The sequence below is a fragment of the Gossypium hirsutum genome, chromosome D01 (genome assembly GCF_007990345.1).
Source record: "Gossypium hirsutum isolate 1008001.06 chromosome D01, Gossypium_hirsutum_v2.1, whole genome shotgun sequence".
Classification (NCBI taxonomy): domain Eukaryota; kingdom Viridiplantae; phylum Streptophyta; class Magnoliopsida; order Malvales; family Malvaceae; genus Gossypium; species Gossypium hirsutum.
The window spans coordinates 60,851,028-60,865,090 of record NC_053437.1 but is presented as its reverse complement, the minus strand read 5'-3'; the positions used below and the strand labels follow the sequence as shown (position 1 = coordinate 60,865,090).

At 32.4% G+C, this 14,063-nt stretch overlaps 2 protein-coding genes across 3 annotated transcripts; one reads left to right on the top strand and one right to left on the bottom strand.

The window, feature by feature from the left end:
- The first annotated feature begins 1,177 nt into the window (after positions 1–1,177).
- LOC121213991 (zinc transporter 9) lies at positions 1,178–2,331 on the top strand. The gene is made up of 2 exons (XM_041087557.1): positions 1,178–1,890; positions 1,984–2,331. The coding sequence occupies exons 1-2, from the start codon at positions 1,759–1,761 to the stop codon at positions 2,104–2,106; spliced, it is 255 nt and encodes an 84-aa protein (XP_040943491.1). The 5' UTR covers positions 1,178–1,758; the 3' UTR covers positions 2,107–2,331.
- Positions 2,332–8,077: 5,746 nt separating this feature from the next.
- LOC107944815 (bZIP transcription factor TGA10) lies at positions 8,078–13,668 on the bottom strand. 2 transcript variants are annotated; one of them, XM_041087555.1, is made up of 11 exons: positions 13,251–13,668; positions 13,058–13,155; positions 12,522–12,604; positions 12,287–12,421; positions 12,102–12,176; positions 11,967–12,026; positions 11,809–11,886; positions 11,659–11,734; positions 11,272–11,543; positions 10,499–10,738; positions 8,078–8,376 (listed from the first exon to the last, which is right to left on the bottom strand). In XM_041087555.1, the coding sequence occupies exons 1-11, from the start codon at positions 13,394–13,396 to the stop codon at positions 8,224–8,226; spliced, it is 1,416 nt and encodes a 471-aa protein (XP_040943489.1). In that variant the 5' UTR covers positions 13,397–13,668; the 3' UTR covers positions 8,078–8,223. The 2 variants fall into 2 exon arrangements, with proteins under 2 accessions (XP_040943489.1, XP_040943490.1); XM_041087556.1 differs by having other exon boundaries at positions 12,102–12,173.
- Positions 13,669–14,063: the final 395 nt, after the last annotated feature.

The following is a 14,063-nucleotide window of genomic DNA, read 5'->3' as shown; positions in this document are numbered from 1 at the left end:
CAATTTAGATAATTAAAATATTACACCCGTAAAGAAAATCAAACCATAATTAAAGCCTAAATGAAAATAATAATTAAATTAAAAAATTGTGGTTTTTAGCTACTAATTAAATGAAAATACTTAAATATTAAATGTTAATGTATTAGTTTTATAGTGGTGAGTCTTAATTTTATATTATTGAAATACCAATATAAATGTAACACAAAATTGAATAATTTTACCAGCATTTTTCATGTTTTAGATCTAATCATAGATCAGGTTGCTCATCTAAATCGAAAGGCCTGGCCCAAAAATAGAAAGATTTGAACAAAAATATAAACTCAGAAAATAAGTCTAGACAAAAAATAATGCTTACTTTCTAAAAGAGCCAAGCCTCAAGTAAAAATTTTAGCCTGGGCTTAGCCCAACCCAAATCTGCCTAAATTTCTTTTTTCTGTTGTAGTTTGCTGGTTGTTGTTGTTTTGTTCTCATTTTGTTATTATATTGTTACTATTTTGTTGTTATTGTTTGGATATCATACAACTCTTATCTTATTATTAATTTTGCTACTATTTTAGACGCATTTGCTTGTTAAATTACAACTATCTTAGTGTTATTTAAGTATAAAGACTTTTTTAATATATTTTCAATTTGTAGGAAGACATTTATTTTAATATTTTTAGTGTATTTGATGTATTATATTTTTTAAATATACTTTTATATAAAAATAATAATATAAAAAAATTAATACGGACGGACTAAATTGAACTCGGTTTAGGATTTTTTTTTATTAGGGTCGGACTTGTACAAAATTTTAGACTCAAACTTCAGGTCAAATTGAATCTGAACTATAAAACAAACCTAAAATTTAGCATCCATCTAACAACACAAAATCTCTTCCTCCCTAGCTCCGTTTTGTGAGAAATGAATGCATGATGATATTAGAAAACAGCCCACAAGCTCTCTTGAATATAGACCCTACACCTTGAGGAAATAGATGATGGTGTACAGGAATTGAAATTTTGGAATCAATTTATACATTTAGTCAAAGTTGGGATACCAAAACTATAATTAACTCAAAGAAAATTGTTAGCTCTAAAACTTAGCCACTAGACAAAGTAAAGACCAATCTAAACTCATCATTTGTTCTTTTGTTAGTTTGGACTAACATATAATGCGTACAACTAACTCATATAATGCGTATAACCCGCCTGTCGACCTCCTAAAGCCTTCCTCAAAAAACCCCTTTTTTTCATCATCAAAGCCTTTGTTGCTGGTGTGATATTGTCCATTGGCTTCATCCATGTTCTTTCTGACGCCAATGAAAACTTAACATCTCCTTGCCTTAGTGAAAATCCTTGGGATAAGTTTCCGTTAGCCAAACTGTTGGCTATGGCTGCTAAGATTGGTAGATTGATGGTTGGTGTGTTTGCTACATCTCATTACACCAAGTCTCACCTTCACAAAACCCATGAGAGCAACTATGTTGATGAAGAGAAAATAGGGAAGACCAAAAATCATCTTCATCTTCATACTCATGCTATTCATGGCCATGCTCATGATTCTGTTTCTATGCTTGAGCGTTCGGATTCAGCTCAACTTCCATAGACACCAAATATGTTTTATGAATCATATATATTGTTATTTTAGGAAAATATATATTTTGTGATTTTGGTTGTTTTTGTTGTTATCAATCTTTTCTGTAACTGACTCAATTGTAATATGAGTTTGAAACTGTAATATGAAAATCAATATATGTGATTTTTTTAAGGTATTGGAATGGCACACTCTATGATTATAGGGATATCATTGGGTGCTTCTGAAAGTCCAAAGGCTATAAAACCTTTGGTGGCTGCACTCACCTTTCATCAGTTCTTTGAAGGCATGGGACTTGGTGGATGCATTTCCCAGGTAATACATGCATGTGTTTTAAATTTTAACTTCTTCTTTTTTATTCCATGTACTATTCTTTGTCATGACTTAGCTTTGAATGATTTTCTAAAGATTAAATTCCAGGGTCGAGCAATTGCAGTCATGGGATTAAGGTTTAGGGCTGGGATTATCGGAATAAGAGACAACCTTGGGAGATCCATCAACAGGTTCAGTGTCCAAGGAAGCCATCGGTGATGCTGGAATCAATCGGTGGTATTTTTTTAAAATTTTTAATAGCATGATAACATTAGCGACATCTTTGTAAGTTTTAAAAGTTTAGTGACAAAAAGTAAAAATTAATCAAATTTCTGTAGCATCTAGAGTAGTTTACCCTTTATTATTTGACTAAACAAGGTCTGGAGAGAGATTATTATTTAATGGAAGTCAATTAATAAATATCTTTGACAAGTTAACCTTTAAATGACTGAAGTCCTCCCTCACGAATGGCAAAATTTATATAGAAATGTTGCATGTGATAGTAAGACAAATTGTATTCCTAATGAGGGAATACATGCTCGAATTTTGAAGATGATAATGTTAGGAGAGACAGCTATGAACCCCAAACATAAAACATAAAAAAAAACAAAGGACAAAACCCAAACAAAGCCAAAACTAAAAATAAGTTTGTTTATAACAACCCGTTTTCAGTGGTGTCGAAAACAGTGGTTTCAAGACCAAAAATTCAATGTGTGAGTCCGTAAACATTATTTATTTAATATTTACGAAGTTATTTAAGTGTTGTATTAAGATTTGGTCCAGTAATTTTGACATTTGGCTAGTTAATTAAGAAAAAGACTAAATCGTAAAAGACGTAAAATTTAATCTCTAATTTCTATTTAATATCATATGACTTCTTTGTACTGTTAAAGGTTAATTGAGTCAAATTATGCTTTAGATCAAGAATTACAACAACTAGAGGATGTACGAGGAAAAAGAAAAATTACAAACTAGTCCCTACTGGCTAAACCACTATGATTTTGTCAGGTAAGTTCATACAATATAATTAAATTACTAATGTTAATATGTTATATTTGATTTGGTAATGGTGATTGTTGGTGATTATGAATGGCGGTGCAATATGAGATAAATCCCAATAAAATTAGTAAAAGTCTCGTATACGAGGTTACGAGTTATTCCTCGCAGGTTCTGAGCTCTACCATGTGTTGTGGACTCGAGAAAACAGGTATATTAACCCCTGGCCAGGCTATTTGTTGTGCAGGTTCAACCTTAATGGGTGACCAGGCACTATTATCTGATTCGTGCAGGTTCAACCCTAATGGGTAACCAGGCACTATGATTCATTACTCGTGTAGGTTTAACCCAAACGGGTACTTAGGCACTATTACTTTCACCTGTGTATAGAGTTCTTTTACAAAGTTTCATCGAGTAATATTGTGAATGAAAATGTGATGATATGCCATTGAATGTTGGCAAAGTAATATATATGATTTGGATATAATATATAATTTGGTTTGAAATGAAAATGTGAATAAATGATGTTATATATATGTTTGAGCTCAAATCCTTATATGTTAATGATGTTGTTTGAATTCTTGATAGGTATAATTGTATTACATAATGATTTTGTATGTGATAAGAAATTTAGGTAAGTAAATGTTTACATTGTATGAGCTTACTAAGTATTTTAAATACTTACTCGTGTTACTACTTCTCTGTAGGTTTTGGACGTCCAGAACATGTTAATTGGATCAGCGAGAAACTCATACCTATCATCTCTTGATTCGGTAGACTTTTGATGTTTTGAAGTTGGTTACTTGTGGCATGTACATATGACGATTAACCTTTGCAAGTTGTTAATATGTTTTGGCACACTAGATTTGTATACAAACTTATATATGTAACTCAATTTGTGTTATGTTATAACACCCCAAAATCGATCGAAAAGTTATGAGCGAATCTAGAGAAATTACATCGACTCGTTTGGAAAATTGCTTTCAGTAAGTATTTTCCAAATACACATATGTGAAACAATCATTAAAAAAACTATTTGTTCATTTACAAGAAACGCTTAAGAAATTACTTAATTTACAGCGTAAAATCTCTTTCAGAGTTTTAGTTCTGAAAACTGAAATCTATTTTTTCGACTTACGTGATTTTACAGTTTCACATTTGAAAACATTAATTACCGACGAATTTAACGAAGCCCAAAACAGGTTCAGAAACAAATTACAACCCAAAAGTCCAAAACAAATAATTACGAAACATAACCATATTTACATTAAGTGCGAAAACAATCCGAGCTCTCACACGCCATCCAGTCCTAAGTCAGAAGGTTACTTGAACAGTCAAAGATAAACAAAAGGGTGAGCTATAAAGCTCAGTATATAACTAACTCAAACAAAGATCATACTAAATACAATAAACAAAACAGAGTAATGTAGAGAATTTCGTAATGATCATATAATCAGAATAGAGAATGCATGACTATGCCAATACGGTATTTTTCAGAAAATTAAAATGCAAAATTTTCAGAAAACATCCTACCTAACTCCTCCAAACACACCAATAGAGTTCCCCAAAACTCATCCAACCAAATCACACAAACAGATAATTGTGGATAGTGCCACCAGAATTGTAGTTAAAATTGCTAGATCGGATATATGTGGTCAAGCCACTATGATTGCAGATAAGCTACCAGACAGAATTGTGGATAACCCACCAGACATTGTAGATTATTAAACTGTCAAAAACTTCCTCCTTTCACATCATCCTAAACCACAGGCAATGTCTCATGGCATGCATATACAAAACCAGAATGATGAGCATGTAGAACATGTTGTCATAAAACAACAGAAACAAAAGGCATGGGAATCCACACTTTGCAGAACAGATGTAACATATCTTAATGTATCATATCAGATTTTTTATGAAGTCACATACATGGTTATATATCAAAATCAGTATCAAATAAATCAACATATTCAGATATAGCAGGTTCTCATCCAATAAGTAACACAGAAACGTACCATCAAATTAACAAAACACGGATCATACCTAAATAAATCACATACCTTAAACACATCCAAAACAAAAGCACATTATACGCTAACATATCATACTTACTTATCTTATATCATATCAAACATACGTACAGATAACAGATTATACACTAATAGATCAATAAATATTGGGTTTTATAGCTTAATCTAGATCATACGGACCTTACGGGAGGCCTATGTTTGATCCAAACGATGTTTAAAACCTTAGGAAAAATTTTGGAAGTTTGGCCCACATGCTTGTGTGGCCTTACACAGCCTACATGTTTGGCCCGTGTGGCCTGCATGGCTTGGCACATAGGGCCACACGGCCATGTAGCTCATATTAGCACTTCACACGGCTTGACACCCGCTCGTGTCCCTCGCCCATGTGTCTCTAATTCCAAAATAGTGAGTTACACGACCTAGACACGCGTCGTGTCTCCAGCCCGTGTGCCTATCATTCTAAAATAGTGAGTTACACGACCTACCACACAACTGTGTAGCATCGACAAACATATTTTCTAGACTCTTTGATCATAATTTTTCGAGTTTTCGTTACACACTTGATACGGATTCAATGCATAAGCAACAAGGATAATTCCCGACCTTAAAACGACAATCACACCTCAATCAAACAATTAATTCGCAATCAGAACTCTAAAAACTAACATCTAAACTGAAATTACGCCGAAATACATGCAACACAAAATCCTCAAATCGAAACTTCTTCTTACCCTCGCTCGTAAAACAGTAACACGTAAACTTAGATCGTCGGAGAACTTGCTTCATAAACCCCTCGCCTAGGAAAAGAATCAATTGAACACTCAACAAGAAGGATAGAGCGAAACGAGCAGAAAATCTCAATCTTGACAAAAACTAGCGAAAGCGAACATTACTAAAAATTCAACGGCAAAGACTTACCCTGCTAACCTTTAAATCGAACCAAGAACACACAATCTCCTCAACAAAACCTATAGCGGAGTTGTTAGAAAAAAATAAAAAGAAAAGGAAGAAGGGGAAGAAAAACAAACGTGAACAAAGAAGTTTTTGAAAAAAAAATAGAATTTAGTTATTTTAAAACAAAACAAAATAATTTCACAAAGTAGCATAATGAAAAAAAAACATTTTTCTCATTACTTTCACAAAGTTTCAAACACAGAATCAGAGAGTATTCAAAAGCTTAACCATTAAACCAACAGACTCATTCTTGACATCAGTTGAACACAATGAACTTGTAAACCAATTGTTCAAAGGTAGGGGTTTAGGTAAAATAGCAAAATTTCAAGAAACAGGATTCGAATCCAGATCCTCGTACACATAATCAAAACACTTAACCACTAAACCAAAACAATTCACTTGTCATAATATCACAACCTTAACTCAAATTTAAGACATAATCACTCTCAATTTCACTAACTGAATTTCTTTCAACCCAATTTTTCGGATGTTACATATGTGGTTGGTGCCAAATTGACAATTAGAAGGTTAATGATAACGACAAAGTTTGAATGGTATTATGCATATGAAATAGGTTGTGATATGAAATGGTTAAAAGCTTTGGTATGAATTGTATTTGATTTGAGTTTATTGAATTGTTGGTGTCAATGAGCATAGTTTAAATGATTATTTGAATTAGTGTTTTGGCTATGAAATATGTATGTTTTGGCGTAGGACTGAATGGCATAAATTAGCATTTTAGGTCATTTTGCTTGAATGGTATGAAACTTGTTTAAAAGTGCTATTTTTGCTGTATGCAGGCTACCACACGGTCATGTGTCACACATGGTTAGTTGACATGGTCGTGTATTCAACACGTTCAGGGTGTTTTTTAGTTCACACGGCCCCAGTGATTTACACGGCTGTGTGACCCTGGATTACACGACAACAGTCTGTTACATGGTTTGGGGACACGAGTGTGATATTGCACCACATGGCCTCAGCCTATCACACGGCCGTGTGACCATTGTTTTACATTTTTATCTATCTTTTTTGTAAATGTTTCAAAATGGTTTTGATTTGGTTTCGAGCTGATTTAAGGGCTTTCGTAAGCTCGATTAAGAACAACTTTGCTTGTAACGCATGTTAACGATAGACTTAACATTTATACATTGATTTAATGATTATTAATGAGTAAATTGCATATGAATGTTCTGGTTTACTGTTGTAGTATCCTGTAGCTCTGGTCCGACGATTGGACAGGGTATGGGGTGTTACATTATCAACTTCGTATTATGCTTTATTTTATTACCTCAAAAGTAAGGTTTTGGGGGGGAGAAAAGGGGAAAATCGAAACCCGATCCGAGTTGATAGTGTTTGGAAAGTTTTTTTGTTAAAAACAATCATAGTTATTGAATTGAATTGAATTTTATGTGTTATTTAATTTATAATTAATTTTAATCTTTATGATGTAAAAGAGAATGTTTATATTAAATATAGTAAAAATAATTTTAAAATGCTATATAAAAATTGTTTTTGAAATAATATTATATATAAATTATTGATTATTTTTTATTTACTTGAAAAATTAAAAAAAAATTATGATTTTTTAACTTTATTCAATAATATCCAAAAGCCATAAAATAAAGTCAATTTTTAATATATAAAAACTCAAAATTAGTATGAAAAAATAACAAAAAAAACTAAAGCCAATTATCACATACAATTAAAAAAAGATTGAAGCAAACACAGACTCGACCTTACTCAAAAGTTACCAACACGCCATGAATAATATATTTTTTATTAAGTTAATTCATAAAATAATCCTTCCTAACCCTTTAATAAAAATAACACATTTAAATACGTTTGAATTCACGTACTCCTAATTATTTCAATAGCAATTCACTTAAAAGCTATATCAATTTTGAATCCAAACATTTCCATCCACTTTGTCTTATCTTTTAAGGATTAAGATGAGCCAATGATCTAATCATTTAATCCTATATTCTAACCTATAACCAGAGAAAACCCATATATACATTCAACACTTGCATCCTTTTTTCTTCTAAGACTAAATCAAATTTTGTCCTCTTTTGAAAATAGATAATATTAAAAGAAGTTCAAACCCCTCTTCTCTATTCTTTCTTATTCTCAACATTCTCTTTTTAATCAGTCAGAAATATCTGCAAAATCAAATCCATATTCCTTTGGCCAAAGAAGAAAAATATGTATAGAGAGAGAGAAACTTATACCCACTTTTAATTATGAACTTTTTCAAATCTATTCTATCTATATATGTAGAAATCTTGATGAAAATATCAAAGAAGACATTAATAATCAAAGTCAACTTAAAAAAAGACCTAGCTAGCTAGGGTTTCTATTGTTCCTGCCGAGGTCGAGCCAACCACAGAGAGCTAAGAGCTCTTAGGCGATGGAAGTACTCAGCTATCGCCAACAAACACTTTGCTACTTGGCGGATCGTCAATATCTGATGCAGTCGATGAATGGCTTGGCGCCTCAGATTATCTGCCTATATATATTTTTATATCAAATATAGAATAAAAACAAGACCAATGATACATGGAACATATGTAAATCTTTGTGTATAAGCAATTTAATTTTTTTAGAAAAAAGAGAGAGAAAGAAAACATGATTAAGGGCAAGTTAATAATTTGCTAATCAACCCATGACTTTGTGGCACCACTTGATTGTCAAATGGAAAAAAAAAAGGTTGAAAATGATGCAAGGATAGTTGTTCCATTTCAATTTCTTGGTTTATGGATTTACTTAGCTTGATCTACAAGGTTTCAACAGAGAATTTCCGGGTTCAACCTTAATTATTTCGTACAATGACTTACTTATAACTTTGGGTATGAATTAAAGTAACAATGATGGAGAAAAGCTAGTTTGGAGGAGATTTATCTTTTCAAGTCAATCAGTTACGACCATGACATCACAAACATATGGACATCAAGCATATCTTTGGACCTCCATATGCATTATTAAAGGGAGGGGACCCATTAGCATGTGAAAGTACTGAAAATGCAAATATTCTTGAACTGGTTTCTTGTTCATATTCATGTCAACTAATTACAAGATTATCGTATCGCGTGATATAAGAATTTGAATTCAATCCTTAATTATTTCACTTTTTACGCATCTCGTAAAATTAATAAAAAAAAGAGAGATAATTGTAGGTGTTGGAGTGTAAAATCAAATAATACGGGTGAATTAATAAAAAAAATATAATTTTACGTGATTTCACGATTTAATTTTATGTAATTTCTTTAATTGAATTGGAATCACTTGAATTACATTATCAAATTTTTGATAGGTTGCTAAGGTATATGGCATTGTGCTAATCTCGTTTTTCAATAGAAAAGAAAACCCAAAGTGCTAAGCATTTGGGGAATGGAGGAAAGGACAAAGTTCATAACTCCTACAACTACAAGTAGAGTTTGATTCTTCAATGGACAGATATTCTCATACATTTCAGGCATCTAATATTGGTAGTAGTAAGAAACTGGCTAAATTTTAACCATAAAATTAACTTTTGTTTTCTTCTTTTACTCTAAACTGATAAGCCATGTTATATTGGGAAAATTTACCTAAATCTACACAAGCTGAACCTGGTCATTTTTAGATGATCCTCAGATGGCATGGGCAACATTTTAATTTTACCCACAAACCTAAAACACTTCTCCATACATATGTCACTTTCCTACGAAATGTCCTTACCATTTTTTGAGATGGCAGATATATATGCTATATATTAATAAGATATTAACTCGGTTGAATAATAACTAAAATATCATTGTTTTACTGAACGAATTATATTATTTCGAGAATATTTTTATCTTTTTATATATTTATATAGAAATAGAGAATTGTGTATACATAATGGGATTTATATCTAAGACATTATGATTTTTAATATTTTTGCTTTTCTCTGGTAAAAATATCATAGAGGTCTCTGTACTAGGAGTCAGGTTGCATTTTATCCCTTCTATTAAAAAAGTGGGTAAATTAGTCTTCGTACCTTAGATCAAAGAACAACTTGGTTATCTCTGTTAAAAATTTCATCTATTTGTACTGTTAAAAACTAGTGTGGCTAACGGAATAACCAGATAATGACAGGTGGTGTTCCATGGGTACCTCATGTTGACATATTGATAAATTTTTAAGAGTAGAAATGAATAAAAATTTTAACAGAATGATCAGTTTTCTATTTGATTTAACTTACAATGATTATTTTATTCCCTTTTTTTTTAGTAAAGAGAGTAAAAAGCAACCGCCTCCTAAAAATTTATATATTATAATAATTATTTATATATTATATAACTTTGTTTTTAGTCATAATCTAGTATATATATATATATTTGTATGTGGGGTTGGTTGATAATATGTGCATGATTTCTAGGTTCGAGGTTAGGTTTGATTTCCGGCCAAATTCTTTTGGATCCCACATAAGTATATATGAATAGGTATGAACCCATGTTGGTGAGATCATCATCATCATACATGGGGCGTGGGGCCCACAAGCCCACCAATCAAATAATAATAATAATAATAATAATATGAGAGCTAACTAGTTAGTAAATGCAAAGCAAGGGCAGGTAAAAAATGATGAAAGTTGGCATGCACATACATACCTGTCTAACGAAACCTTCAAGGGTGGAGAGCTTGTTGATGGCGATAGCCATTTGGCCCATGTAGTTACTCATATTAGGCGGGCAGCTAAGTGAATCAGAGATTATGATATCAGACAGAGACTGATTCAAAGCTTCCAAGCCTTGTGATAGTGCTTCCTCAGCTTCTTGTGTGGATTGCTGCAATGCACATATGCCCATTATCTGTTGTTCCGTCAATGGCTCTATCTGATTCAATATAACCTGAAATACAAAAACATTATCTTTGTCTTGCTTGCTTCGTGTTATGTATATATGTTTGTTGTGAAATGTGAAGTGTGAACTGAAAGTCTGAAACTGAACTACTTTTGGCCATTTTGCTTGGATATTTATGAACAGGAAACAAAGATGGGAAGATGAAAACAAGCCTTGATTTCCGTGAAGGAGAAGACAAAAGAGATCAGTGGAGAGTCGAGAAGAGAAGAGAAGAGAAACGTGAAGTTCTCTCTTTTCTACTGCCTCAATTTGTAGTTAACAGACACGGCTTTATAATTTAAACAACTAGCCTAATCCTTTTACAGAAATTAACTTTTCCATACCTTTCGTCAGTCAATTTCATGCCTTCTTTTAAAAAAGTATATTTCTTAAATTTTGTGCAAATTAACTCAGATATATTATAGAAGACAAGGAATAAAAAAATTGTATAAGAAAGAATAATGTAAAATTAGGATCCTAATGCAATTAGTTTTAAAGATTTTTTAAAAATGTGTGTGGTAGTTTGGGTTAGATTACAGTACCTTGATGAGGTGAGAGGGACGAAATCCAGCAATCCACATGAAGCAGCGTTCGGCGGGAGTTTTCCACATGCCAGACACAAGGTGAAACACATCGGTTTTGGCCGCCATGCCTTTTAGGTTCATCACCTCGTCGAAATGTGCTAAGCAGTTGTCCACGTACATCCGGAGCTCGTTCTCCGGTAAGTGCTCTTGTACCGCTGCTCGTAGCTCACACATCAGTCGATGGTGTTCTTCTACCCATCTTCCATACTCCATGTCAAACACTGCAGCCTCTGCACCATAATAAAACATATTTCACTTTATAATATATACGAGAGAGAGAGAGAGAGAGAGAGAGAGAGAGAGAGAGAGAGAGAGAGAGAGAGATCATTTATAGTAGTAGACAACCTGAGCTTATGTTGTTAATTCCAACAGGAAGCCCTTGTTCTCCTTCCAACATATTACCACCACCAAAAAACATGCCCTAAAAGAAAAGATTTCAATTATATTATAAAACAGATGATATAAAATGAACTATGGGTGGTTTAATGCTCTCACTTGAGCCCTGGCTCTTTGAAGTTCTTGCTCCAGTTGGGTAAGCCTAATCCTACTTGACTCTAATTGCTGAACATAAGCCTGTGTTCAAAAACCCAAGAAAATTAGTAGCAAAGAAAGCAGTATCAGTAGGTAGTAATTAATTCAATTTACAAGCTGACCTTTTTTCTCAGTCTGCTTTTCCTTGCTGCCTCTCTATTCTGAGCAAGTCTTCTCAGTGTCTGCTCCAAAAAAAATTACAATATGGTGGTTCAATATAATTGAATGTCTATAAAAAGAGAGTCAAAGTGTTTCACCTTAGGGTCTGGTGTTTTGGGTCCTTCCTGTTCTGAACTTGAAGTTGTTGGTCCTTTTCGATTCCCCTCACGCTGCTAAATTAAGACATGCAGTGTTACAATAGATTCCAAACAAAATAATAATAAAAAACATGGGAATCTCAGTTTTCTTTTTCAATAAGATGATGCAAGGGAGCCAATCATACCTTGACAGCTTTAGGTGGCTGATTTGGAGCAGAAGCTGAAGCAATATTATCAGTTCTGGGGTTGGCCAACTCCATGGACGGCTCTGATGGTCTTTTTGAACCACTAGTTGATGGAGAAACTAATCCTCTACTTGTCTATACCAAATACAAAAACAAACCCACTTTGAAAATTAAATATATATAATTTCTACTTACCATAAAAGCTGTAGATCAATATATATAAAGTTTTATTTACTTTTGTTGATGATGGTGGTTCAACGTGCATAGGCTGTGAAGGGAAAATGTTGAGAGTAGGAGGCTTTATTCCAGAGCTATGATCTGCATTTATAAAAGAAACTGATTATTCAAAAAAGACCCAAAAGAAAAGGAAGGGAGACAAAGACAAGAGATGTAAGAAAAAAAAACACATAGGGATCGTCATGCATCATCCATTTGTAGCTTTGTTCCATCGAAAAGAGGGGGGGGGGGAAAGGCAAACAAAACCCATACCCCTTAAACGTACACTTGGCAGTACATGTAAAGAGATTCTTTTTTTTTTCAAGGAATTCATGATCATAAAGAGGTGTTTGTTACAAGTCATGGTCCAAAGCTATAATAAATAAAAAGAAATTATTTTTCTTTGAATTCTTTCTTTAGTTTTTGGGTTTTGTTTCTGTAAGGATCTGGTCAAAGAAAGTTCTGGGAAATTTAATCTGTTTGAAAACATGAACATGTTTTTCTTGTGACCAAACAAAAAACAAGACAGGAGATGCAGGAAATAAAAACACTCACGTCTTTGGTCTTGAATAGTGGAAGGGTCTTGTCCATCAAGGTAGAGAAAAAGGGCTTGATCTAATTCGCCTAAATCATAAGCTCCAGTTTCTTTGCTTCTGCTTATTCAAAAAAAAAAAAACTAGAGGATGAAGAAAGGTTGATTCTGGGTTTAGTTTTTTTATAGTTAAAAAGAACAAAAAAAAAAGTTTACACGAAGTTTGCAGGGATGGAAGATGATGAAGATGATTGCATCATTGCATAAGGAATCTGATGACTTTGATGATGGTCTTGATTTTGATGATGATGGTGATGGTCTAGTTGGATGGAGTGATTCATGTTGCTTCTACTGGTAGCCATGAAAATAACAAGGCCAAGCTATAGCTAAGCTTCTTCTTCTTCTTCTTGCTCTTTTTGTTCTACTTTGAGGAGAGTTATTGAATTCACCATTGATGGCATAACAACCTTCCTTTTATTCCTTTTTCTTTTTCTTGCTCCATCATCTCAATAGTCATCAACAAAGAAAAGAAAATAAAAGAGTCGGTTATAATTTGAAACAAAACAAGAAAAAAAAATTTTATGAGAGAGAGAGAGAGTCAGAGAAGAGAAAAAAAAACATTTGAATGCATATATCAATGAAGGACAAAACCCTTTTTATCTCTCTATAAATAAAATCAAATTAATATTTTTTTCAGACACAAATTTTTAGATAAAGCGGTTTTAAGGCATCCTTTAGAAAAGTTGTAATAAAAAATATAAAGAAATTAGACAAGATTTATGATTATGTAGTAAATATATTTATTAAAATTCACATTAGTGTTTCGGTTTAAGTTTTATTAATTTTTATTAATTTATTATGAAAAAGATAAAAATATTCTTATAAAAATATAAATATTAAAATTTGTTACTATATTTTATTTTAATTGATATTATATACTCTAAAAATGCTTTTATTTGATAGACTAAACTTTAAATTTTAATTAATTTTTCCATTAAATTTGATTTTTACAATTAGATACTAATTTTA

What these genes read in the sequence shown, in the direction of transcription:
- LOC121213991 (XM_041087557.1), top strand. Translation starts at nt 1,759, where the DNA reads ATGGCACACTCTATGATTATAGGGATATCATTGGGTGCTTCTGAAAGT. An exon ending in TTGGTGGATGCATTTCCCAG is followed by an intron (nt 1,891 to 1,983) that starts GTAATACATGCA and finishes GATTTTCTAAAG; the next exon opens with ATTAAATTCCAGGGTCGAGC.
- LOC107944815 (XM_041087555.1), bottom strand. Translation starts at nt 13,396, where the DNA reads ATGGCTACCAGTAGAAGCAACATGAATCACTCCATCCAACTAGACCAT. An exon ending in CACTATTCAAGACCAAAGAC is followed by an intron (nt 12,605 to 13,057) that starts GTGAGTGTTTTT and finishes TTATAAATGCAG; the next exon opens with ATCATAGCTCTGGAATAAAG. An exon ending in GTCCCTCTCACCTCATCAAG is followed by an intron (nt 10,739 to 11,271) that starts GTACTGTAATCT and finishes TTTGTATTTCAG; the next exon opens with GTTATATTGAATCAGATAGA.